This window comes from Hipposideros armiger, unplaced genomic scaffold, assembly GCF_001890085.2.
Source record: "Hipposideros armiger isolate ML-2016 unplaced genomic scaffold, ASM189008v1 scaffold_383, whole genome shotgun sequence".
In the NCBI taxonomy this organism is placed as follows: domain Eukaryota; kingdom Metazoa; phylum Chordata; class Mammalia; order Chiroptera; family Hipposideridae; genus Hipposideros; species Hipposideros armiger.
In genome coordinates, this window is record NW_017731733.1 from 91,223 (window position 1) to 118,732 (window position 27,510).

The following is a 27,510-nucleotide window of genomic DNA, read 5'->3' on the forward strand; positions in this document are numbered from 1 at the left end:
CACAACTAGACTGAAGAACAAAAGGACAGCAACTTGTCTGTTCCCCGCCCCCAATTCCCCAATAAAATCTTTTTGAAAAAAAAAAAAAAGGATAACGGGAGGTACTCTGGACAAGCTGTAAAATTTCCTTAAAGTATTAATTTATTTCTCTGAAAGTCTCAAGCCTCTCCCTGTTGCAAGCTACTAAAGCAGTAGTTTCAGAGGCTATCTTCATTTCTTTTGATTTGACAAGTCTGGCTATGTTAAACAATTCCAGCGCTATTAGGGGAAAAGCAATAGCTTCCTCGAGATAACAATCTTGTCACATGGGCCTCAGTGTGGGAATAACTAAGTGAAATGCACTTTACTATGTCACTCCAGCATATGACATGTGCTTTATTTATTTTACTGTAATATTAATTCTTTGTTTCAAGGCCAGGAAAAGAGGTGTGTTTGTAAAGGCTTTAGCAAACAGAACAGTTTATCTTATTCACTTTTTCCTAAGTTTTGTGTTTGGTAAAATATAAAGCCATATGTTTAAGCTTTTCCATTATAGTATAATAGTATCTTATCAATTCCACAAAATTAGTTCTAATAACTAAAATAACGAAAACTGTTTAAATCAACACCCATACTTACAATTGATAAAGAATCGTGGTTTTCCCTGCATTATCCAGTCCCACTATAATCACTTTGTGTTCTATAAAAAGAAAGCAAACCATAAACATTTAACACAGCTGCACACGACAATTCCATGCTTTCCACAGTGATTACTGCTTATCTCTCTAATAAGAATCATTCACTGGATGTTTATTAGTGGATTGTTAAAATACAGAAAGAAAGAGAACTTGACGATGTCAAGACTACCTGCCTTCAGTGATGCAACCGATTATGATATTGTTTATCTAACTCTCTTACACAAGGATTTGAGATAGGGAAGACGGAAGAACAAGAGAACTTGGTCACTTAATACTGAGTTTGGGAGGCAGAAACCCAAATACTAGACTTCACAACATTATGATTTAAAATGTAAGGGTTTTTTTGTTTGTTTTGTTTTAAGGATTTTACGCTTCCATGTCTACTAATCAAATTAGCTTTTTCCCAAGTTGTTTTTACACCTGAAAATTTTCCCACCTACAAACACTACCAAGGTTTTTTTCCTTTCACTTAAAAACCCAACTTAAAACATAAAACTGAAAAGTTTTCCTGGTTGCTAATAAGACACATATACTCTCAACTAGTTTTTCATTCTTTCTATTAATTTACAGATAAATAGGCAATTAATCTTTAATGCTTTTTCAATCTGGATTTTACAACTTTTGGGCAGATATTGCTTCTACAATTTGTACAAAAATCTCTTCAGTCCCCTTCTTCTTCTAGTGCCATGGACCAAATGGTCACTTCTTTCATACATAGTCTTTAAGGCCCATCTAGTTATTGTTTAATGGTACCGTGTTTCCCTGAAAATAAGACCGGGTCTTATATTACTTTTTGCTCAAACAATCTACATTTATTCACGTACAAAAATCTGCATTTATTCAAATAGTCATGTCTGGCTGACAATCTTAACTGGGGCTTATGTTTGGGGTAGGGCTTATATTACGCTCATCCTGAAAAATCATGCTAGGGCTTATTTTCCAGTTAGGCCTTATTTTTGGAGAAACATGGTAGATATTCTGAAACCAACTTTGAACACAGAAAACACTCCAGATATCGTCTTTTCTAGATTTTAGCCTATACAGAATATTAAAGATTGCTCTTCCCCAGGGCAGAATGCTTAAAAAGCTACTCGTGAACCTCCATAGGGCAGGTAAGAAAGTTGCCATGAGAACGACAACACAATCAATAGATTTGCAGCCAATGATTTGACACATTTCCTATCAGACCCTTGCTCCTCTTGTTAACCTCTCATGATGAATGTCAAAATTCTCACTACACACCTAAGCAAGTATCAGGTCATATTCCTGCTCTAAAATGTTAACGTTGCATCCGTCAAAAAGAGGGGGCCATAATTCACAGACAAGTTCTTAGGTGACAAACCACAGGTATCTTCTAGTGACCTGCATGCCTTTGGTACTGTTTGTATTATAGGACAAATGACAGGGTCCTCTGGAAGGGCTGTTTTCACTAGGGCAGAAGCTGCTTTGTAATACAAAACAAAACTTGTTTGCTTATTATAACTCACTCTGTCCTTTTTTGACTCTCTTGGTTTTCAATTTCTAATGGAGCCAATCTTTAAGTGCTGCCGTTTTTCTCCCTTTCAGTACAGGAAAGAGAGCACTTTTCAGTGGAGGAATATAGTGAGGATGCCTGGCACTAAGCATTCTAAATTTTGGTGACAGCTGGAACCACCTGCCAGGCATGTGGAGACCACAGGGTCCCTGAAGACGAGAGAAGGAAGCCTAGTCTACAGGTAAGTTAAACATGGGTGCAGATACTCCCCCTGGGAGAAGGGAATGGAGGAATAGTCAGCACCAGGTGGTTCCCTGTTGAGGAATCTCAGAGACCACCCAAGGGCCATGTGCAAACAGTCCTGTTGCTTGCTTCACATTTTCTAGTATGATGATGATCACAGTATTGAAGGCCTGTGAGGTAAAACCCATAAATAATACTTCATTTTGAAAGGCTGGTTCCCAATTTGCACTAAGTCAGGGGTGACAAACCCTGAAGGTGGGTAGAGTATGAATTTCATTAACGTTTCGAATCTTTGATTAATTTAAGGTCTTTTTCAGATTCCTTTTTCCCCCTCATTGGGAATTCTAGCAATTAAGAAAACACAATTTCAACTCCATCTTATGTTGAAGGTACGTACATCTATTCTTTGGATAAACTGAGGCCTATCTTCTGATGTTAAAATTTTCATCAACAACCTGACTATATATAACAAAACATCAACATAAAAGGAACAGCTACATGATTTTTAAATGCATGAAATAACCACGGGTTTATTTTAAACCTTTCCTTTGAAAAATCTCTTTAACATCATCTATACAGTAAGAGTGAAATCAAGTTCAATGGGCATTTACTAAAAAACCCTAGTACAAAACAACAGCTGAACGTACTGTTGCATAACTGTAATTCTTCCTTCAAATTCCTCCATGCTATTTAGCTGCTACTTGAGTATGTCCATGATCAAAGATGTCAAGTTCACAAATGTTTAAGTAAAATTTTTACCTATCCAAGGAACAATGAGAAAAATATGGTCAAGGACATATATTCCCCTTATTGTAAGCAGAAAATACAATTAATGTGTTGCTTTAAATGCCCACAAGTGGTGTTTAGATCAATAAAGCATAAAGTTACTTGAAGGTGTTATTGAATCACAGTGGTCTACCAAATTTTCACATCAACACATACTAAAAGCGTCACCGCTATCACGCAGGGGTATATCACGTTGCCTGATGTTAAAAAGGGGTCCTCACGCTTGAAACACATGACTCAGGCTGCCTGTTTTGTACTGCTTCTTTTTGGTTGGGCATAACTGATAGGCCACATACAGGTCTTATTTCACATATTGAAACAAAAAAAAACCTAACTAAACTATGTAACTGTCAGTGATTTCCTGTAGAGTAGCCTATATATAAAAATAATTTCCTTCACCTGTCACAGTTCACTGAACTAAATATAGATACTAGAAATGTGTATTATTTGTATTACCCAGCAATAATTTTTATGTTTACCCAACAAGCTTAAAAAGACTCCCAAAATATATCAGTTATGGTACAAATCAGTCACAACCCAGGTGAGAAAGGACCTATTCCAAAGGTCAAATTTCAAACTCAGTAGCCAAGGAGATGAGCATTAGATGCTTAACATCATTTTTGTTTACAGAGCAGAGAGATTCTCCATTTCACTAGAATTGAAACGTCTAAAGTTGTGAGGCGAAAGCTATGCAATTGTACACTTTTACAATTTCAACTGATCCTTAACGTCATAGACATATACATGTACATATATATATGTGTGTGTGTGTGTGTGTGTGTTTATGTGTATATATATATATATATATATATATATATATATATATATTCATAACTTTTAACTCCTCCAACTACTCTCCAGGGAAACAAAATATTTAGTTGAAAGACTGAAACACAGTCAAGTCTCAGTTAACCCTAAATAGGGCAAACTGCAACATGGATAGTGAGAAATTATTTAGGATGGATTTGCAAATAGAATTATACAAAATTGTACCTTTTTTCCCCAATAGCATTTTTAAAATCAGCATGTTGCCACAAAGTATAAGCTGCCCATGCTTAGGGGTCAGAATGTGTGTAAGGATAGGTGCATACAATTTAAAAGTTTCTGTGGATAGCCAAATAATTTTAGAATAAGATATTCCCATAAGTATCTAAGTTATAATGAATCCAAATGTTTTTTCCTAGATGCATATTTACTTACTTTTATTTTTAATTTAAATAAATTTTTCAATTACAGTTGATATTCAATATTATATTAGTTTCAGGTGTACAGCACAGTGGTCAGACATTTATATACCGTATTTCCCCATGTATAAGACGCACCTTAATTTTGGGGCCCAAAATTTGAAAAATAAATGTATTACATAAAGTTATTGAACTCAAGTTTTATTCATCATAAAATTCATACAGCTCATCACTGTCAAAACTCCCAACCATTAGCTTGTCCTCATCTGTATCTGATGACGAATCACTGTCTTCATATATTGCCTCGTCCTCAGTTCTATGGCATTTGAAATCTACAACCATGTATAAGACACACCGTTTTTAGACCCAAATTTTTCAAAAAAAGGCTGCGTCTTATACATGGGGAAATACGGTAACTTATGAAGTGATCTGCTCCCCTGGTAAGTCTAGTATCCACCTGGCAGCATACATAGTTATTACAGTATTGACTATATTCCTTATGCTGTACTTTACATTCCTGTGACTATTTTGTAACTACCAATTTGTAGTTCTTAATCCCTTCACCTTTTTCACCCAGCCCTCCAACCCCTCTCCCATCTGGCAACCATTAGTTTGTTCTTTGTATCTGAGTTTATTTCTGTTTTGTTTATTCATCTGTATTTTAGATTCCACATATAAGTGAGATCATATGGTACTCATCTTTCTCTGTCTGACTTATTTCACTTAGCATACTATCCTCTAAGTCCATTCACGTTGTCACAAATGTAAGATTTCATTCTTTTTTATGGTTGAGTAATATTCCATTGTATGCATGTACCACATCTTTTTTATCCAATTGTCTACTGATGGGCACTTAGGTTGCTTCCATATTTTGTCTATTGTAAATAATGCTGCAATGAACATAAGGGTGCATATATCGTTTTGAATTTGTGCTTTGGATTTCTTTGTATACTCAGAGGTAGGATTGCTGGGTCATATGATAGTTCTATTTTTAATTTTTTGAGGAATCTCCATGCTGTTTTCCACAGTGGCTGCACCAATTTGCAATCCCAAAAGTGTACGAGGGTTCTCTTTCCTTCACATCCTTACCAACAATAGTTGTTTGTTGATTTATTGACGATAGCCATTCTGACAGTTCATCTCATTGTGGTTTTAATTTGCACTTCTCTGATGATTAGTGACGTTGAGCATTTTTGGCCATGTGCATGTCCTGTTTAGAGAAATGTCTGTTCAGGTCCACTGCCCATTTTTTAATCAGACTTTTTTGGGGGTTTTTTTTTGGGGGGGGGTATTAAATTGTATGAGTTCTTTATATATTGTTAACCCCTTATCAGATATATCATTGGTGAATATCTTCTCATATTCAGTAGATTGTCTTTTCGTTTTGATGATGGTTTCCTTTGCTGTGTAAAAACTTTAGTTTGATATAGTCCAATTTGTTTATTTTTTTTCTTTTGTTTCTCTTGCCCTAAGAGACACATCCAAAAAATATTACTAAGAGTGATGTCAGAGTTTACTATATTTTCTTCTAGGAGTTTCATGTCTTACATTTAAGTCTTTAATATACTTTGAGTTTGCTCTTGTGTATGGTGTAAGAAAGTGGTCTACTTTCATTTTTTGCATGTATCTCTTCAGTTTTCCCCACACAACTTATTGAAGAGACTGTCTTTACCCCATTGTATATTCCTGCCTCCTTTGTTATAGATTGACCATATATATATATAGGTATGGGTTTATTTCTAGGTTCTCTATTCTGCTCTATTGATCTATTTGTCTGTTTTTATGACAATAGTACCATGCTTCTTTGATTACCCTTTTAGTATAGTTTGATATCAGGTAGCATGATACTTTCAACTTTGTTCTTTCTCAAGATTGCTTTGGCTTTTTGGGATGTTCTGTAGTTCCATACAAATTTTAGGATTATTGGTTGTAGTTCTGTGAAAAATCCCATTGGTATTTTGATAGGGACTGCATTGAATCTACACATTACTTTGGGTAGTATGGGCATTTAAATGATGTTAATTCTTCCTATCCATGAGCACAGTATATGCTTCCATTTATTTGTTATCTTCTTCAATGTCTTTCTTCAATGTCTTATAGTTTTCTGAGTACAGGTCTTTTACCACCTTGGTTAAATTTATTCCTAGGTATTTTATTTTTTTGATTCAAATGTAAATGGGACTGTTTTCTTAATTTCTCTTTCTGATAGTTCATTATTGGTATATAAAAATGCAACTGACTTCTGAATATTAATTTTGTATCCTGCTACTTTACTGAATTCATTAATCACCTGTGAAGCCATTGGAGCCGGGGCTTTTGTGTTTTGGGAATTTTTATGATTACTGATTCGATGTCATTAACAGTAATCAGTCTGTTCAGATTTTTCTGTTTCTTCTTGATAATGAATCCAAATGTTTACAAAATATGTCAGCACACATGAGGTAATCACCTTGGGCATCATATTTCAATAGCAATCTCTTTCAGGAGACCAAGCTGAACCTCTTCCATCAAAAAAGGCGTGAGAGAGAAGTGTATTTTCAGTGTTACTAATCTACGCATTTCCAGAGCCAGACACAAAGCATGTTTATTTATACTAAATGGAAGAAAAGGTCCAATCACAGAGCTTTTGTTTAATTTTGATCAAGTGTTGTACAGAGGTTTCTCCACAGTCTTGGCTATAGTTTGTTCTTTTAGATCTCCTAAAAAGCTGGCTTATATTTTTTTTTTTGTAAGCAGGGCATAAAAACTATACAGGATGAGGCTGCAAATGAAAACTAGTAAGAGCAGTTGCTTATAGACAAATACAAGTAAAATATGGCTTACAAGAAAAAAATAGTTGAAAATGAACTTCAAAAAAATAAGTGGAAGGAAAAGCAAAGAAAAAAGTTTCTTTTAGCTCAATTTTAAAATTTTTTACTAAACTCAATTTGTAGCTTTAGTAGATACCAAGTTAAAAAAACAACTAGTTTTAGCATTAAATAACAAACTATACAAATAGAATAATACAAGAGAAAAAAGTATTAGAGAAGCACTACATATAGTGTGAAAATGACCGACTTTTATTTTAAGATATAAAAGTATCATGAAATAGACTGCTACCTTCTAGATATACAGTATCTGCATTAACACTGTCATGTAATAAGAGCAAGCCTTATATAAAACACAGAATATGTGAACAACTATATAACTTAACAAAGAAACAATCTGGTGACTTAGCCAATTTGGGATATGACATACAATGAAAATAAGTTTGAATTACTGCAAGGGATAGGTAGTAAAAATTCAGAGGATGTGATGTCACAATCTGAGGCCTGATGCCTGGACAGCAATGATGTGCACAGCCAGGAAGTCTGGCCCTTGGGGGGGGGAAAAAAAGTCATAGAACATAACTGTATCTTATCTATCTTATATTATACTGATTATAGAATCATAAAATATTATAGCTTGGAACAGACTGCAGAACTTGAGACCTATTCCTTCTCTCCAACCTCTTCACCAACAAATGTGTCACCTGTAAGGCACCTCTCAGGAACCCAGCTCTCTAAAAATGTACAAAAGTACTGACCTGGGCCACCTTGCATTTTTACAGAAAAGGAAATGAGGTCCTATGAAGTGAAGTAATTTGTTCTAGTAAACACAGTATTTGTTTTCCTGCTCTTTTTGGTATAAAATATTAACTTCCCTCCCCAATTGTTCAGCTTCCTCCTATTCCCATCCCAGTACCCATATTCCTGGATGCCTAAATTTTGTTAAAAGCAGCTATGTAAACATGATAATTCATAATTCAACTTTTATTGAGTTCATTATATGTATTATTGCAATATTTGTGATTGAGATGAATAAGGTAAGGTCTCTACCCTCAAAAATCTTAAAGTTGCGTATGTGAACAAGCACTTACAATATAGCATCACTAGTACAAAGCCATAGAAGTATCATATGGTCATAATCTGAAGAAAAAGTGAGATCCAGAATTCAACTCTCAGTTAAGAAAATAAAATGTTAATAATAAGAAGGAATATTCTAGAGTGTCAGTCTAAGTGTTTGACATGCATTACATGAGTTAATCCTCATAATCATATTATGAGAAAGTGGTAATATTCCTCATTTCATGGATGGGGAAACTGAGTCTTAGGTTAAATAACTTGCCTGAGGTCATAGGAAGTTGGTGAGAAGTTTGGCTAATAGTCTCCTAATGTGACCCCACCTTTATGACAAAAATCAAGTCTTACACCTGAAACTAAATCATCATCATCATCATCATCATCATCATCATCATCATCGTTGTTGTCCTCTTAAGAGTTTTACAATAATAAATAAGAATAGCTTATCAGATAGAAGAAAAACAACCTTCTGGTGCACAGGGGAGTAAATGCAGATAAAGAGGATCAAAGAGTCTAATCAGAACACTCTAAGATCAAAGACCACGTTGAAGTACATAAGGAAAAAGACCAAATGTCCCTCATCTCCCCAACTCACCAACAAAAGCAAAGATAAAAAAAGCTTCACCAGGAAATACTGAAATGTAGTTCTCTAGAGAATTCAAATGCTGCCCAGAGGTTATAATCTGCAAAGCAAATAAATGTTAAGGAGCACAGCCGATCTCATCAGTGGTTTTCAAACTTGTTGGGCCATGACCATGACAGTTAAGAAATACATTTTGTCATAATTCAGGACATATATAACTGAAACAAAAATTCACAAAACAGGACCTTTACTAACTGAGATACATTCTGATTGTTTCTATTTTAGAATATTCACTCCTTTTTAAAATGCTGATCCTCACCGAATTGGCTTTTAAACTTACTAATAGGCTATGTTGGGTAATTTGGTAAAAAACAGAACAAAACAAAAAAGCCTTATTTGAGAAATACAAGTGAACTGGGTGTGTACAAAAATATGAAAAATTTACAAATTCAGGAAGTTCAGCAAACTCCAACTGTGACAAATACAAAGAAAAGCAAAGTTAGGTACTTCATAGTTAATATGCTGAAAACCAAAGATAAAGGAACAATCTTGAAGGCAAAAGAAAAAAGAAAGGCTAAATAAAGGAAAGTAAAGATACAAATACTGGCTGACTTTTCACCGAGGGGAAAAAATGGAGGACAGAACAGTGAAATGATTTTAGAGCACTAATGGGGGGGGCAGTGGGGGGAGAAAAATCAACCTAAGATGCTACAATATATTCAGCAAAAACATACTTTAAGAATGAAGGCAAAACTCAGACATTTTCAGATAAAAGAAAACTAAGCGAATTCATCACCAGCCGAGCCACACTATAAAATGGTGGGTTTCTTCAGCTTGAAGAAAAATTATGCTATATGGAAATTTGAAACATCAAAAATAGTAACATGGGTAAATATAAGAGAAAATTCTACCCTCTTTTAAAACTTTAAAGAACATGAGACTGTTTATAGCAAAAAGTATAACACTAAAAACATATAACACTATATTGTGCAGTTTATAATATATGTAGATACATATGACATATAACCTATATGGTTACAAAGGACTAGGGGAAGGGTGAGTGCCACTATGTAGATTCAGGTTCTTACACTTTATAAGTGTTACATTATTAATGTTAAGTAGATTGCAAAAAGGTAAGAATGTATGCTGCAATTCCTTGAAGGACAATGAAAATTATGCAAAAAAGAATTGCTAAAATAGGTAGTAAAAAATTAAAATGGAATTCTAAAAAAAAAATTTCAAAAAAAATCAGTTAACCCAAAAAAGAAAGAGGGAAAAGAGGAATAGAGTAGCAACAATAAAACAAAAACAGATGAGACAAACAGAAAACTATAAAATGGCATACCTTAACATCTAGCCATATCATAACTCTAACAACATCAACAAACTGGACTAAACATTCCAGTTAAAAAGAAATTTAACACCAGATAAAAAATAAAAACCTAGATCCCATTATATACGTACTCTCTAGAAGAGATACACACTAAGATAGATGAATGACATCTGAACAAAACTAACAATCATCTGAACTTAATAAACATTTATAGAGCACTGCACACAACTGAGAAATACATTCATTTCAAGAGCAAATGGTACATTCACTAAAACACACCATACAGACGGACTATAAATAAATGTCTTAATACATTTGAAAAAAAAAATTGGAAATTTTAGAGTATGTTTCTGATCATAATGGAATTAAATTAGGAACCAATAATATGTTATTCAGAAAAATAAATGTTTGGAAATGAAACAACACATAAATATTCCATAGGTCAAAGAAGAAATCTATTTCAAACTGAATAATGAAATTATATTAAAATTTGTGGAATGACGCTAAAGCAGTACTTAAGAGGGACATTTATAGCTTTATTTTTTTATATATGAAAGGAAAAAGGAACAAAAACAATGACACACACCCCACCCTTAAGAACTCAGGGTGGAGGGTCAAGCACACCCAAAATAAGTAGATGGAAGAAAATAAACATCAGAAATTAGTAAAACAGAAAACAGACAAACAATAGCAAAAGTTAAAATCTTTTCTTTGAAAAGAGTAACAAAACAAGTTTGGAGGACTGACACTACCAGACTTCAAAATTTACTATGAAATAGTGCAATAATCAAGGTGGTGTAGTATGGCATAGGGCTAGACATACAAATCAATGCAAGAATAAAGTCCAAAGAAAAGACTCATATTTAGATGATCATTTCAGCTTTGACAAAGGCTCCAAAGCAACTTTTCACTAAATTATGCAGGAACAAACATATCCATGTTAAAAAAAAAAAAATTAACCCCAAGCCTTACTCACATAATAGCCCCAAAATAATTTGAGATGGCTCATAAACATAAACATAGAAGCTAAAGCTTCCAGATGAGAGGAACAGGATACAGAAAACAACAGCCATTTTTAAAAATTGAGAAATTAGTCTATACTGAAATTAAAATTTTTCACTGAGCAGATAGCCCCCCTAAGAAAATGAATAGGGAAGCCACAGACTGAGGTAAAATATTTATAAAACATTTAGCTGATAAAGGACTCAATTCCACAATACATAAATAATTATATATAACTTTTTAGAAAAGTTTTCTTTTTTTTTAAGTGGGTGAAGGATTAAAACATTTTTCCAAGAAAGGTATACAAATGGCCAATAAGCAAGTGAAAAAGTACTTAACACCCAATAATCATCAGAAAAATAAAAATTAAAACCTAAATGAGATACCACTACACATCTAACAGAATAGCTCAAGTTAAAAAGACTGGCAACATCAAATGCTGATAAGTATGTGGAACAAATAGAAGTCTCAAACATTGTTGGTGAAAATATAAAAATGGTGTAACCACTTTGAAAAACAATCTAACAATCTCTTATAAAACTAATCATATATTTACCTTGTGACCTAAAAATTGTACTCCTAGACATTCACCTAAGAGAAATGAAAACATGTCTACAAAAAGTCTTAAGAGTATTCATAGTATTACAACCCATCATGATGCAAATGAATAAACAAACTGTGGTATATTTATGCAATGGAATTATAATAGATCTATGGGGAAAGCTTCCAATGTGAAAGGCTAATATGAAAATAAATAGAAGTAGAAAATTAGGGAACAGAAGAAAACTTCAAAGAAATTTATAAAGAAGATATAGCATTATGAAACAATGCCATAAGAACAATAAAAAAACACATTTAGCAAATAAGTTTTTATAAGTTAAAAATATGACAGCTGAAGCAAAATATTCAATAGGATGATCAGAAGACAAAAGAAATATCCCAGAAAGAACTAAAAAAAAAAAAAGACAGTAAAATGGCAATGTTTGATCATCAATTTAGCACAATATGACCTAGATTTTCAGAAAAGTAGAGGTACAAATCCAAAGAGAAATTAAAAAGCAAAACAAAAAACCAATTTCCTAGAACCAAAAAAGGTACAACTTTATGTTGAAAAGGTCCAGAAGGCCTAGCACAATGGACCAAAAACGACACATATTAAGGTACACCTCTTTCAAATTTTAAAATACTAAGGATAAACAGAAAATTCTAAAACGTACTAGAAAGAGAAAAAGATCAGAATAAGAATAATAATCAGACCAAGAATAATACTGGTCTTCACAACAAAACTGGAAGCTGGAGGACAATAACAATACCTTCATAATTCTGAAAGAAATGTTTTCCAACTCAGAATTCTATATCCAGCCCAATTATAAATCAAAAGTGAGAAGAGATCAATAGATTTTCAGGAATTTGGAATCACAGAAAAAATTGGACAGCTTTACAGGAAACTTCTGAAGGATGTGCTTCATCAACGTAGGAGTAAAGCAAGAAGGACAAAAGTTCTAATAAAATTAAAAAGCATAGGAAATTCCTAAAATGATAGCAAAGACAGGTACCAGGCACTGGGGGAAACAAGTCCAGTTTGGAGCAGGATGGAATACTGAGGGTGTGGGGAGAAAGGATAAATCATTGATAGGTGCTATTTGGGAAACTAGTGCAGTGTTTCCAGATAGCATGAAATGACTTGGTCAAATGTACAAAGAAACTAAAGCAATGAGGTATGATCATTTGCTATAGGGGAAAAAAAGGGAATCATAATAAAAACATAATTATTACTCCGTTCAGCAGTAACAAAGCTTTACAGTTACAACAATGAAAAGACAGAGTGTAGACTAACAAAAAAACTACATAGGGTGCCAAAAAAATGTATATACATTTTAAGAAATGAGAACTGTATTAAAATTGTAACACTCAATATATACCAATAACAAAAGATGAATACAAGTCACGTTTGACATCTGCAATTATAAGAGGTGCTCAGACTGGTTACCATCAGCGTCCAGACAATTCTGGTTACAGCGAACTACTGCTTGAGCAATGCTGACCAAAGTGTTAACATCTCTTAAAACGTGTATACATTTTTTGGCACCCCCGGTATATTGGATGATGAGGGAAAAGGTCATAAAAGTACTAATGTTTCTTCTACCATAATAAGACAAATGATTTATACACTTGAAACTAATATAATATGTCAATTATATCTCAATTTAAAAAACACAAATGTTTAAAATTTGCATTTGCATATATGTGTATTATTCAAAAATATGGAAGAATATACTGGGGAAAAAGCCAGGAGATTAAAGAGATTTGACTAATATATATCATTTTAAAACTTTATAGCACTATGTAACTTTTTAAAAAGAATGTATATGTGTTACTTTGAAATAAACTGTTGTTTAAAAAAACAAAAAAATTCAATAAAATATTTTTTTGGATTGGAAATACAATAGTACAATTCATGCCTTAGAAGTTTATTTCTATTGAGAGAAACAGACAACAAACAAGTACGCAAATAAATTTAAGATTACAAGTAGAGAAAAATGTTACTCCAAAAAAATAGAGAATGACAGTTGGGTGTGAGAAGAGTGGTCAGGGATGGCCTCTCTGAGCAGTGACATTTAATCAGAAACCTGAAACATCTGAAGTAATGGACAGAGTATTCCAAGAAAACGGGGAGCATATAGGTGGTAAGTTTAAGTGTGCTATGTTAAGCCCAGAATTAAGAGCAGAGTAAGCTAAAGACAGAAATGTAAGACACCACATCTCAGCAGTCAGAAGTAAAGAAAAACAAAAGATGGTGGGCCAGCCGAGTGGCGCAATGGTTAAGAACTGGCTTGGGATGCCAGAGGGCCCCGGTTCGGATCCCACATATGAGGGCCAGTGACACTGCCCTCTACAGCTAAGATGCTGAACAACAGCTCAACCTGGAGCTGGGCTGCCGTGAGTCGCCGGTGATGGCTTAGGCTGCAGCCCCTGTGGCAGTGGGTTGCCATGGGCCAGCGTGAGCGGCCAGCAGCCACAGTGAGCGGCCATCAGGAAGCCGGTGACTGATCTGCCTCGCCCGGGAAGAGCGCAATGATGGTGCCAACTTGGGCCAGTGAAGCAACGTCCTCCACAACTAGACTGAAGAACAAAACGACAGCAACTTGTCTATTCCCCTTCCCCCAATTCCCCAGCACTGTTCCCACCCCCTCAATTCCCCAATAAAATTCTTTAAAAAAAAAAAACCCCAAAAAACAAAAGATGGCTATCAGTGCACAAAATGAAATTCACAGATAAGAAATGATTAGATAATTAAATTAAAATGTCATTGTTTTTTGGTTCTGAAAATTAAGTACTATTAAAACCATATTCCATTCACCCTTAATTCTGGGTAAAACAAGAAATAACTGGTGACCATGTGTATAGTGGCAACACAGATAGAAAAAGACCAAAGTCAACAGAAAGTTAAAAAAGAAATGCTCAACTTCTGAGGTGAGTGTAAAGATATCACAGACACGTGAATATATTTTATACAAACACATACACAATCATATAGATACATAAAATCCAGTTTCCAAAGATATTCAGATTTTGAAATTATTTCCTTCACTGATAAGTGTCAAAAGTAATCAGTCTTGCAGCTTAAAATTCAGTGATACACAATTGAGAGATTATGTACTTTGTAATAGCTTTACTTAGACAATACACACTTCAGTATACTTAGACCCCAAAGGTAACAAATTTATGAGAAGATCCTTGTTGCTCTAAAATGCTACAGGGAAAAAAAAAAAAAAAGATGGGAGTGAAGCAAATATTGGAAGAAAGATAAGGGAAAGGAATATTTAAGGTGAGATTAAGTAGTTCTCAACTCCGCCGGCACATTTGAATCATCACAGGGCTGGTGCACAGGCCACCCCACCCCATTCTGATTTAACTGGTCTGAGGTGGCGCCTTGGGCATATTATTCTAATATGCAACCAAGCCTGAGTGACTTGAGTATCTCTGGATTAGATGTGTTATAGTAGTGAAAATGGAACATGCTGAGGCTGTCAGTTAATTTTGCTGATATAGAAAGGAAAAGTACAGAACTAAAGTATCAATCCTTTATTTTAAAAATAACATACAGTGACCAAACTCTTCAAGGGCTCCCATGGCTTATTCTGTACAGTTTAAAGTCTTAGTCAACATACAGGGCCCTCTGTGATCTGATTCCCCTGGCTACCTCTCCAACCTCATCTCCTCTAACTCCCCCACAAGCAAACTAAAGTACAGCCAAACTAAACTATTTTCATCTTCCTTCAATGTACCAGACTATTTCATTCCTCTCCTATTTGTATATTATTAGTCCTTCTGCCTAGAATAACAAGGCCCTTCTACTCAGTCTGCCTACCTAGCATGCCTTGTAAACTCTTATTTATCATTAAAGTCCAAGTGTACTTTTTTCTGTAAAGTCTGCCAGGGACCACATGACAAAAATTAATCATTTCTTTTTTTGCCGCCATCACCACACATTTATACATATGTTAAATAATTAACCACATTGCATTTTTTTTCTAAGACTTTCCTTCATTGACTGATCTTTGAGCACTCTGAGAGCAAGTAACTTTGCATCTTCTGTTTGTTTTTAAATCTTTCTATCTTCTATGCCTAACTCTGAAGACTGGTTTATGGCCGATGACAGTTGCATGAATAAATGAGACAAATGACAGAACAAAAACTACTAGTTCTAAATTTTCAACACGAAAGTGGAAGGGAAAAAAATCTAAATAGTGATGAGGATTTAGGAGAACTGAACAATTATGTGACAAAAGCAGCCATGACTGTCTTTCATCATCTCCTGAATTTTCCCTTTATATCCTCCATTCCCTTCTAGTTTGATTCAGGAAGAAAACTCAAAAAACATGATAAAGAACAGTAATAAAATAGGGAGGGGAGAAAAGGGTATGGACAGGTTAACGGGGAGAACCAAAGGTTTTGGTAATGTTTTATTTCTTAAACTAGCAGGTGGTTACTGTATTAATCTTTACACTTTTTAGCATGTCTTAAAATGTGTATGCATATACCTATATTTATAACCTTGAAAAGACTATTTTAGTGTTCTAAACAATCTACTGAACAAGTGAACTAAAATCATTTCATTCTCTTCACTTCTTAAATCCAGAAAAAAAGATACATTAGCAGTAACAAATTGGTATCATCGCAAACACTGTTTTTTTTTTATTATGCTCAGGTATTAAACACAAAAATGAAATTAGCTGAATTTTAAAACTGGTTTCAACTACTAAGCAAACAATCTGTTGGAAGAATGCCTAAAACTTGACCTATTGTCGCCCCTTTTTTGTCTGGGGATATTCTCTTCAAAACACATTACATCTAGTTCTCTCTGACTCAGAACAGGTTGTACAACCTCTCGGCCCTTTGCATTCGCAACTTCTAGATGGTCTCGTAACCAGGTCTAGATGAATTATGGACGCGCAAGATCCTACCTGGAACCAGAAGTCTTTCGTCTTCTAACAGCTAAAGAAAGAATAAAGGGTTTCTAACAACTAAGACAGGAATAAAGGGTTTAGGATGAAGATTTCCAGAAACCCACGTATTTCAACAGGATGACTCGTTCGCGAGTCCTAGAGAGCAGGCAAAATCAGCGAGAAGGTGAAGGCGCAGACGCTTAAAGAGCAGGTCGAAAAACAAAGCAGCGCTAGTTTAAAAACAAAACAAAACAAAAAGTTGATGGGTTTCCAGGTCGGACACTTATCCTGGGGCAAGACTTAAGATGCTCAATTAGAAATATCGAAGGCCCTCAAAAACGCCTCCAGGTAAGATGAAGCGCGCTCCGATTAGCGTCGCTAAAACGCAAACGTTCTGAGTTAGGATCCTGGAACAACAAACGCTTCCTCTTCTGACTCCCCGTTTCTCCCACCCATCGGGTCTCCTGCACCCTCTCCTGGCCTAAAATTCTGACTTTCTACCCGCCCCCTAGACGAAGTCACTTCTCTGCGTCTCCGAACATCTGTGTCCACAGCCAGCCCTGCCTCCAGCGGTCCGTCCCCTTCGGCGGGCAGACCCTTTCCCCCCCGGGTCCGAGCCGCCCCGTAGCTCCATCCTTCTCACCTTGGTTAGAGAAGAGGCTCCACAGTTTAGCGAAGATCAGCCCCATCATGAGCACCTGTGCGGGCCACGGGGTCCCTCAGCAGCAGGTGCTGCTGCGCCGGGGCCCCCACCGCGGCGCGGGCTGTGGGGAACCAAGGAGAAGCCGACTGAGACTGCGCGGCGAGGGCACTGGTTGGTTGGCCGAGAAGCCTCGATTGGCCGTGCAGCTACCGGTCCGAAAGCGCCGCGCCGAGTCTCGATCGCAGAGTCCTTTGTTTCGAGCCCACTGAGCCTAACGCCGACCCGTAGTCCCCTCGGTCTGAACCCACCTTCCCACCAGAGCCGCAGGCAGCCCAAAGCCCCGCCTCCGCTCCGCTCCGCCTCCCCGGCGGATCCCAGGACCACCCATCGCCGGAAAGACGGCACCTGACGTCGGCGCGCCTACGTCCACCCACGCCTTCGACGTGGCGCTTCCGGTTTCGCTTCCGCTGTGCGGGCTCCAATTGGCTTGTCTGGGGAGTGTGCGTGGGAGTCGGGGACTTTCCCTGGGTGAACGCGTCCTCTGTGTCACTGTTCAGAAGCGTTTGCCATGTTTCCTTTCTGGAGTCTGTGGCAGGTGCGTCCCTGGCCTCTAAACCTGGGGGCAGACTGCTGTTTCTCGGAACTGCCACCTTGTGCTGCACATTAGTGAGGGGTGTTTCACTCTCCACTGACCTCTTCCTGTCACCCTGTGCTGGCAGGCAGTCTTGGGGTTCTGCCGTGATAGCTGATTCTGAATGGAAGTGATTGAGAGACAACCCATGGCATTCCTGTAGCCACAGAGTTCAGTTCTGTGATTAACTTGAGGATTCCCAACTTTGCCACGTATCCAGGATTTTCGTTGATCCCAATCTACAAAATAAGAAAGTAACTTATTTTCTGAAGTGTTAATTGGAAATAACTTCCTTTAATTAAAATGGAATCCCAGTAATACAACAAAATAGGAAAGAAAAGAAAAAGCTACAAGTGCTGTACTTGGAGCAAAACAAGCTGGAATCTCAAGGGGAAAAAAAAGTCGAACTAGAGAATTAAATATATAAGTATCTATGTAATGTAATTCAGAAGGAACTATAAGCTAACCAGACAATAATACTTGGAAGAACTGGCTGCAGCTGAAATTGAATCCAGTGTACCACTCGTTTCGTTAAGTCTGCCTGTATTTAAGACAATTTGCTTAAATAGAAGTGTTTCAGTTCCATTTTCTTTTTCATGTTTAGGTTCTAACATTTAGCTTCACAGCCAGGGATGGCACGTAACTAATTCTCCTGAAACCAGTTGAAGGAGCGAACTTAATAGAAAAAGACTGTGAACTTCAGTCAGGTGGTAGATTTTAACCCTGGCACACACGCCAAACTACAAGCTTACCTCGTTTTATTGCACTTTGCTTCATTGCTCTTTGCAGTTATTGCAGTGTTTTACAAGACCCTCCACCAGCAAAAGAGACTGACTTGATGAATGGTTAGCATCTCTTAGCAGTAAAGTATTCTGTAATTAATGTATGTCCATTGTTTTTTAAGACAATGCTATTGCACACTAGCTAGACTATAATATAAACATTACTTTTATAGCACTTGTAAACCAAAATATTCATGACTTGCTTTATTGCGCTATTAATTTTATTGTAGTGGTCTGGAACCAAACCTGCAATACCTCTGAGGTATATTTTGTTACCTGTACAGAGAGCAGTATATGACTTATGATGTCCTCCCAGTGTTATGTTTCAGAGTTTCTAAGCCTTGTAAGTGGGATAATGTGTGTCCGACTTTCTGATATTAAAGGCAAGTTTTAACCTCCCATATAGACGAAAAGGTATGTACGGAGCCTATGCAAATTTGTTGAACTTTCATGACAATGAATTGACCTATAAATGTAAACGATTTTGTGTTTGTGTAAATAGTGGCATAAAGGAACATTTCTAGTCCTAGTTTTATTAAACAACACACTTTAGATTCTGTAACTTAGCTTCATTGTTACACATGGATATAAACCACGTTCTTCTTTTTTCTTCCAAAAATCTAACAAAAAGTATCTGAAAAAAGGAGTTTTTCTAGAGTTTTGAAGCAAAAAACTATTTCTTAAACGTTTTTATGGTGGCCTAATGAATGATACTTTAGAGACAGTAAATTTGAATTCTTCTTTCACTTTAAGTGAAATGAATATATTTGAGCAGTGCTGTTGATATTTTTATTGGTTCTACCCTTGAAATGTCTGAAACTTATGTTGAGCAACTGTTCCAATTTACTCTTGTCTACAAACAATATACCTGACAGCAAGACTGCTGTACTAGTTTTAAAATATTTTTTCACATTAAAAATTTTTATTTGCAGATTTGGACATTTGAAGTTTTTACTAACAGGAAAGAAAACTAGTCATAACTGAAAAATGACTGTGATTGATCAACAGAATATAGTTGTGGATTATCTAAACAGAAATCATGCTGATATACCATAAATATTAATCTGTTAGAAAAAATACAGTTTAGTTCATATTACACATTTGTATTTATATAAATGGTAGTAGGAATATCTCAAAATTTAATCAAACTAAAGAATTTTGAGTAAATGTACCTTTTTTATATGTAGCACTTATAACAGTTTTGTAATTTTTTTCCTTAAAACATCATTTAAAAAACTTTTAAAAGCTAATTTCAATGTAGACCTTGATCCAGAGACGGCAACACTGTTCTATGGAATGTTACTATTTGAATATAAGTATATCTTGCATTCATGAAAAAGGAACATGGTAATGCAATCATTAGGGTTATAACTTATTTTCTGAAGTGTTAATTGGATATAACTTTCTGTAATTAAAATAGAATGCCAATAATCTTTCTTTCCAGTTCAACAAATTTTAAGAAAAGATACAAATGCTATACTTAGAGCAAAACAAAGAAATTGAAATGTCAAGGAAATAAATTTTGAACAACTAGAGAATTTTTTTAAAAGTCTGATATTCTATCTAATATTCCTAAAAAGGAAATATTACAAATTAACTAACTTCAGATATTGCTTGGAATAACAGGCTATAGCTGGGATTGAATTCAATTTATTTATTACTCAGTTAACTAAGATAAATTGTGACCATGACTTGAACTAAAAGTCTAGAGACAGCATGTTCTCCAACAAGGAATGAAACTCAAAAAAATAAAAATTCCTCTAAACCTTTAAGATAATGTCTACTATGACTTTAGCATACTTGGTCAGTCTCCAGATCAGTTGAGATTGATAGATTTCCAGCCTTTCTAGACATTTTTCCCTAATCCCCTCATGCCTTTCTCATGAAATTAAATATTGCGGAATAGTTTTTTTTTGTTTGTCGGTTTTTTGTTTTTTGGGTTTTTTTTTTTGGTAAAGTTAAGATTTGGAGCACTACAAACATTTAAGACTATATAGATTATATCTAAGATTTGTTTAACCTCCCCGCATTGGGGGCTATATCACCCCATTGAGAACACACAGCCTAAATTACCCTTATATGGGTATATCCCTATAGGGGTCTTCCTTTGTTTAGACAATATGTATTCATCATGCCAACTTGAAGTTTGTAATATGCTTTTCTTGGACCCAACCTTAGAACACTAGGAGCCCTCTTCATCAGCATAACTGTCACCACAATAATGTCTAGCCAAGGATAGTCTTAAGTGTCCTCAGTACTGTTCATATATACTAAACTAGTGAATTTCCAGCAAATATATGCTTTGTCAGTATTTTCTTTCCCTAGTTCATATAGATGTCCAGTCATCTAGTCATTCAGTACTTGAGTGCCTATTATGAGCTAGGCACTGGAAATGAAGTAGCGAGACAAAGGCTTTGACCTCTCTTGAGTTTACAACCTAGTTCGATTTGTTCCTCCCTCTCCCTATCTCAATACAGATTCCAATCAGTTTTGGTGCTATGGTCACCACAGTGTTGAGGCTGCAAAAACTCCTTTGGAAATGCCTGGTCTAGGCATTTTCCTAATTACATTCAGATGATTTAAACATGGAAGAATCCCAAGAACTTACTGAAGAAGTATGCCGTGGTGGAAAGAGCAGGTATTGGCTTTAGAGCCAGGTGGCTATGGTCTTCATCCTGACTTTCTCACTAATTGTGAGGCCATGGAGAGTTATTTCAGCTTTGGGAGCCTTGTTTTACTCATGTGTAAAAGATAATTATAACCATCTTGCAGGGTTGTGTGGCCTAATGGCTATAAGTTATAAAATATTTTCTACAGAACCTATCTGGTGTATCATAGAAAGTAGCGATTATACTTTTAAAATATGTTCGTGTGAGATTAAAAGAGAGAGAAGAAAAAAACATTTCTAAAGTTACGTGTTAATGACTATGATGTACTGCAGAAAACACTAAGTCAAAGTGACAAGAATTATTTTTAGTTTCCTCTTCCATCATAAAACGGCTCTGACTCTCGTTAGGCACTTTCTCCCTTTCAATCTTTTGCCTCTCTGTAACACAAAAAGATTATGTCAAAAGTCTCCAGAGTTTTAAAGTCTAAATCAACTACAATACAGGTCTCTATTAGCCTTATTCAACTAATTGTAAATACTATCTATGGGTTTTTAAGTTTTACCTGAGCACTCATGGATATTAACACACCATTAGCCCAGCTTTTCGAAAGTTTGAATAATGTAGATTCACAACTGAAGTCAGATCTGTATGCCTGAGAAAAGTAATTTCATGAAATCAAAGAGTGGCTGATAGATCCAAATAAACTTCGGCTTCATCCTTTCTTTTGGACGTCGTTTAGCAGGTAATTGGACCCCTCTCCTTAATTCAGGCCAGCAAAGTCTTCGACTCAATCCACACCATTTCCCCATCTCTCCTGGTCCCCAGCCCTCCCCGCCCAGGTGCTCGGTCTGTTTGCTCACCTGGGCTGCCACCCCTCCCTCTGGAACCCCCACGCCCTCCGCAGTCGGAGGCGCCACCAGTGGAAATCGGAAAACCCGGAGGCGTGACGTAGCGGCAATTTGCGGCTGCGGATTGGTCGGCGGGGGGGCAGGGGAGCCGCGTCGCCGGAAGTGACGCAGATCTGGACGCGCTTTCCGCGGAGAAATTGGGGCGCGGTTTTGGAAATTAGGTATTAAGGTTGAGTGAGGTTGAGTCGTACCACAGTGGTTTCCGGATCTCTGTCGAGTTCACGAAGAATTTGCTCGTCTCCCCTTTTCGCTGTTCTTCTCTGTAACGGGAGCAGCATTGCCTCGCAGTGACTTCCGTGAGCGTCCCGACACGAGGAACGAGGAAGGGTGTGGTGGAGGCGAGGAAGCCGCTCTCTACCGGCTGCACCCGGGAGAGCGGGGATGCCCCTCCGCGTCTCTGGATTCAGCTCGGCGTGAGCGGCGCTATTTTCCTGGGCATCTATCTCATGGTCCCGGCACGTTGGGTGGTTTTCGTGGTCAAGACGCTGCTCACTGTCATTCGGAAAGAGGGAAAACACCGTGTTCCGTCATTTCTCTTGGAGAACTAAGCAATAAGAAAAATGCCTGTTTTCCCTAAAATATCTTTGAGACCTGAGGTTGCAAACTACCTTAAAGAGGGCTTTATGAATAAGGAGGTAGGTCAGATGAACATGTGAACTATTTGTAAACACATATTTGCACACTCTAGAGAAATAGAAAAAAGTGTAAAAGGAAACCTAATAGTTACAGCCATTGTTTCTTATTAGTCTTTCCAAATGGGGAAGACAAAACCAAAAAAACTGCAGTATCTTTCCGCAGGTATTTAATTAATGCTTTCCAAGAGAAGGGGTAAACGAGCTACGTTTTAACACTTAGGAATGGGAAAGAAGGGGGGAGGGGGAAGGTGTTATGTGTCTGGCAATGGTTTACAAGGGTGAGCATGAAAAGGCCCCAGTCATGATGAGTTTGTCCTGCATTGAAGATAACACCTGTATTCCTAAGAGCGCTGGCTCTGGCGCTCAGGTGGAAGAGATGCTAGAATTCGTTGATTGCCTCTTAAATGCCACCAGTTGTGCTAGATGATTTGCAGACCTTTACATCTTACTCATCGCGATCTTTTTTGGTACAGATTTTCTCCCCACTTTAATAGGTGAGAGAATTGAGGGTCTAAAAGTCCTGCAACTGACCCAAACTGAAACAGCTGTTAAGTAACAATACTGAAATCTGAAGCTAAAGAGTTTAGGTAGAATGGAAAAAGGTACAGATTTGGAATCCCAAACCCTAACTTTGCATCCCGGTCGTTTGAGTAAATTTCTTCAAAAACCTTGAGTTCCTTTTCTGTGAAAGTTGAGGATGGTTAAAAATACTTACCAGGTTGTTTTAGGATATTAGAAGTGAAAGTAATGGGTATGGTTCTAGCACGTAAATCCTCAACAAATGTTCATTCTGTTTGCTATTGGCAGTACTTAGCACAGAAGTTCTCCATGAATGGAGGTTGCCAAGTCTGTGCTGTTTTCCACTTACCATCCTGCCTCTAGGCAACTTTGTATTTTCCAAATCTTTGGTTCTCCAAAGTAAAGCCGCTTAAATGTTAATCATTTTTGAAGATGTTACAGAAGCCATGACTTTTATATCTGTTTTCTACATTTTATTTCCAAAGATTATGTTAAAGGCTGAACAGTGTGGAAAGAGAACGTATCTTTTCCTGATTTAAAAGAACTTAAAAGTTGTAAGGAGCATATTAAGAGAAATGGAAGCATTCAGCATTTTTTTCCTAGCAGTTTTTAAAATGGTGATCATTATAAAAGAAGATCCAAATATCTTTGACACCACCTCAAACCCACTAGCTATATGATTTTACAAAAAGAAAAACCATTTCTTTGTAAAAAGTATCTAAGGTAAAGGAATATATTTTTTAAAGGACTATTCAGTTTAAAGAAAAGAAACCTGAAACCTTGAGAAAGTACTAATAGACTGGTGAATTGGTAGGCTGCTAAGTGGTTTATGAAGGATCGGTGAGGCAGGGTATAGTCAAAGATGACAAAAATGGGGATATATGGTACATGTCTCAAAAAGCTTCAGATAAATTGCAAGGGAACTTGGTTGTTTGAGTCTTTATAACTTCATGCCTCACATGTATTTTTTTTTTTAAGATTTTATTGGGGAATTGGGGGAGGGGAATAGCCAAATTGTTGTCTTTCAATCTTAGTTGTGGAGGGCGCAGCTAGCTCAGCTCCAACTCCAGTCACCATCTGGCTGCCCATCAGCAGCTCGCAGCCGCTCAGCTCAAGGTGCGGTGTTCAATCTTAGTTGTGGGTGGGCGTAGGCCACCATCTCATGCCGGAGTTGAACCAGCAACCTTGTTGTTAGGAGCATGTGTTCTCACCAGGTGAGCTATCCGGCCACCTGTTGACAGCTCAGTGACAGCTCAGCTCAGGCGCAGCTCACTGGCCCATGTGGGAATCAAACCGGCGACCCTGTTGCCCAGAGCTCTCGCTCTTAACTGAGCCACTCGGCCGGCCGTCACATGTATTTTTGTTATCCATCTTTTTTGAGCGATGTCTATTTGTTCCATTTGATAATGCCATTTAAAAAGCTGATGTCCTGGGATCTTTGAATGACAGTATCAATGTTACTTAGTCTTCAAATATTGGTATTTTAAAAGGCTACTTGCTCTAGGATATGAGGTTAGCAAGTAAAAAGCCCTACAGTAGTGATCTAACAGTGAATGCATTATAAATAGAAAGGAATTATGAATTTATATGAGTAAATGTAGCAGATATTAATATGTTCAGAATATTAATAATGCTTTGAAGCTGAGGCAGTGTTTTCCTAAGCTTTATGTTGGGCATTTTGTTAGGTGTTTATTACCACAATTAAACCCAAGAACCCTGTGAAGCAGTATTAACATTTCTTTAGTGTTATTAACACATAAACAATACAGCAAGATGAAATGAAACTGAACAATTGCTGAAAGATGTTCATAAGTTGGAACAAATGTATATGCATGTTCTGCTTAATGTTTTTAAGTCATATAATGAAATTGAAACATGAACTTGTTCTTTTCAGATTGTATCAACTTTAGGTAAACAAGAAGCAGAAAGGAAGTTTGAAACTCTTTTAAATCACTTGTCACATCCTCCATCATTCACAACTGTCAGAGTAAATACACATCTAGGCTCAGTACAACATGTGAAAAATATGTTATCTGACGAACTTCAGAAGGTTTGTGCAAATTTTTTATGTCATTATGTATGTAATTACATTTTTACAGTCTGTATCATGTTGTTCCCATTAACATCCTAGGAATGATATAATTCTATTTCGATTTTATAAATACTGAAATTGAGGATCATAAATGTTAAATTGTTCAAGGTTACATGGTGAGTTAGGCAATGCTAAAAATTGAACCTGGCACTTCTGATTCTGAATTTATTATTTTTAGTGACTGGATAGGCCATTCAACTCCTCTGGGCCTCAGTTGCTTCATCATTAAAATACATGTGAAGAGGTCCAGTCTCATCCTAAAATCTGATTTTGTAATAAGCTGCATATAATGATCAGGAGTGAGGATTGTATAGCTGAGGTGAGCCCAGACTTAGGGAGATACCTACTGACTACCTATAGAATTATGTTTTTCTACATAAAAGCGTTGGAGAATTACCTTATTTTTAATACAAGCAGGAAATTAGAACAAGGTAAAGAATATATATTTTAAATAAAACAACATAGATTATTTTTTCCAACCAATGAAACAGTTTTGACATAATAGTCATTTTCTATGAGTGAAAGCAATATTATAAACTATTAATAGAATTTCATAAGTTCCAAACAGAAAAATATTTTAATTTTCTTGTTTATGTTATCTCAATTTTTTGCTTTCAAAAGCTGAGCATTTTGTGTTTCATACACTGTGCACTGAAATATGCCTCCAAAGACATGTGAGATGGAGGAAAATGGATGCCTGAGGGGGGGTACTTCAAATTGCGTTTTGTAGTTATTAAATCTCTTAGAACAAGTAACTAACTGTTGGGTGTCAGCAGACCTATTTCTACCTAATTACTATTAAAAGCAAGAGTCAAGCATGATTAAAGGGCTTCCATTTGTATACTGGCTGTGTTTTCGGTTACTCTAGATAAAAACATTCAGAAACTTGCAGACAATTATCACTGGTGTTGATTCACTTTAAGAATAATTCTATAAATTTGAAGTTTTGAGTGGATAACTCTGGCCTACAGCCATACCACCTTGAACGTACCCATTCTTGTCTGAGTCGATAACTGTTATATGAAGAACCAGCTGTGGCATCTGAATATACTCGTATATGCTTTCAGTTAGTAGAGAGGAAACTGTTCTGAGGCCCATCAGAGGTGTCCATAATTCAGGCAGATACTACTTGTTTTCTAGAAAATTATTCCTAGAGCTTAGATATTCTATTGTAGTAGCCCGGTCTAAACAATATAGGTGATCTTATGGGCTAGTATCTAGATTGAGGCAGACAGAATCACTCTGGGTGGGCTTTGAGTTCCTTTTTTTTTGAAGGTTAAGATTAGACAGGGAAGGCTGGGTCCTAAGTACTAGATAGGACACTGGGGGTAGGGCAGTAACTATTTCTAGCTGGAGGAGGTTTTAGACTATACATTTTCTTTCTCCCTCCATGTTCCAAAGCTCATGTGTGTCCTAAAAAGATGTCCCAAATGGGATGATGGAAGAGCAGGTGATTTGTCCCCAGATTTCTCTGGGCCACAGTAAGATTGAATAATTTATCCTTTCATTTGGTTGGTGAGGATGTGGAGAAACTGGAACTTGCATACTTTGCAGGTGGGAATGTCAAGAGTGTCAAATGGTTGGCCTCTTTGGGAAAAGTTTGGTAGTCTCTTAACAAGTTACACATAAACTTACTGTACAAACCCAACAGTGGAATGAAAACTTATGTTCATATAAATGCTTGCACATGAGTATTCATAGCAGCATTGTTCGTAATATCCAAAGGAAGAAGCTATCCAAATGTCCATCATTCAGTGAGTAAAAAACTGAAATGTGACATATTCATACAGTGGAATACTATTCAGCTGTGAGGGTAGTGAACTGATAATGCTACAACATGAGTGAACCTCAAAAACATTATTTCAGTAAGTGAAAGAAGCCAGACACAGACATTATATATATTGTATTTTATTTATGTGAAATGTCTATGAAAGGCAAATTTACAGAGAAAAAGTAGCTTAGTGGTTGCCTAGGGTGGAAGCTAGGAACTGGGATTGACTACAGATGGGACATAAGGAATCTGTGTGTGCTGATGGAAATAATCTAAAACTGAATTACAGTGATGGTTGCACAATTCT

General features: G+C 36.5%; 2 protein-coding genes across 6 annotated transcripts in view; one reads left to right on the forward strand and one right to left on the reverse strand.

Annotated features, from left to right (window-relative positions):
- Positions 1-21,856, reverse strand: part of ARL5B (ARF like GTPase 5B) — a 33,527-nt gene extending 11,671 nt beyond the window's left edge. The window contains exons 1-3 of one of the 2 annotated variants that reach the window (XM_019662937.1): positions 21,841-21,856; positions 17,257-18,126; positions 619-679 (exon numbers count right to left, since the gene is read on the reverse strand). In XM_019662937.1, the coding sequence (XP_019518482.1) occupies positions 619-679; positions 17,257-17,305 (110 nt within the window). In that variant the 5' untranslated portion in view covers positions 17,306-18,126; positions 21,841-21,856. Of the gene's footprint in view, positions 1-618; positions 680-16,631; positions 17,132-17,256; positions 18,127-21,840 lie in introns of those variants that run through there. The other variant, XM_019662939.1, reaches the window with a different exon arrangement.
- A 465-nt stretch (positions 21,857-22,321) lies between these two features.
- Positions 22,322-27,510, forward strand: part of NSUN6 (NOP2/Sun RNA methyltransferase 6) — a 54,360-nt gene continuing 49,171 nt past the window's right edge. For all 4 annotated transcript variants that reach the window (XM_019662926.1, XM_019662928.1, XM_019662927.1 and 1 more), the window contains exons 1-2: positions 22,322-22,821; positions 25,235-25,390. In XM_019662926.1, the coding sequence (XP_019518471.1) occupies positions 22,747-22,821; positions 25,235-25,390 (231 nt within the window). In that variant the 5' untranslated portion in view covers positions 22,322-22,746. The remainder of the gene's footprint in view (positions 22,822-25,234; positions 25,391-27,510) is intronic.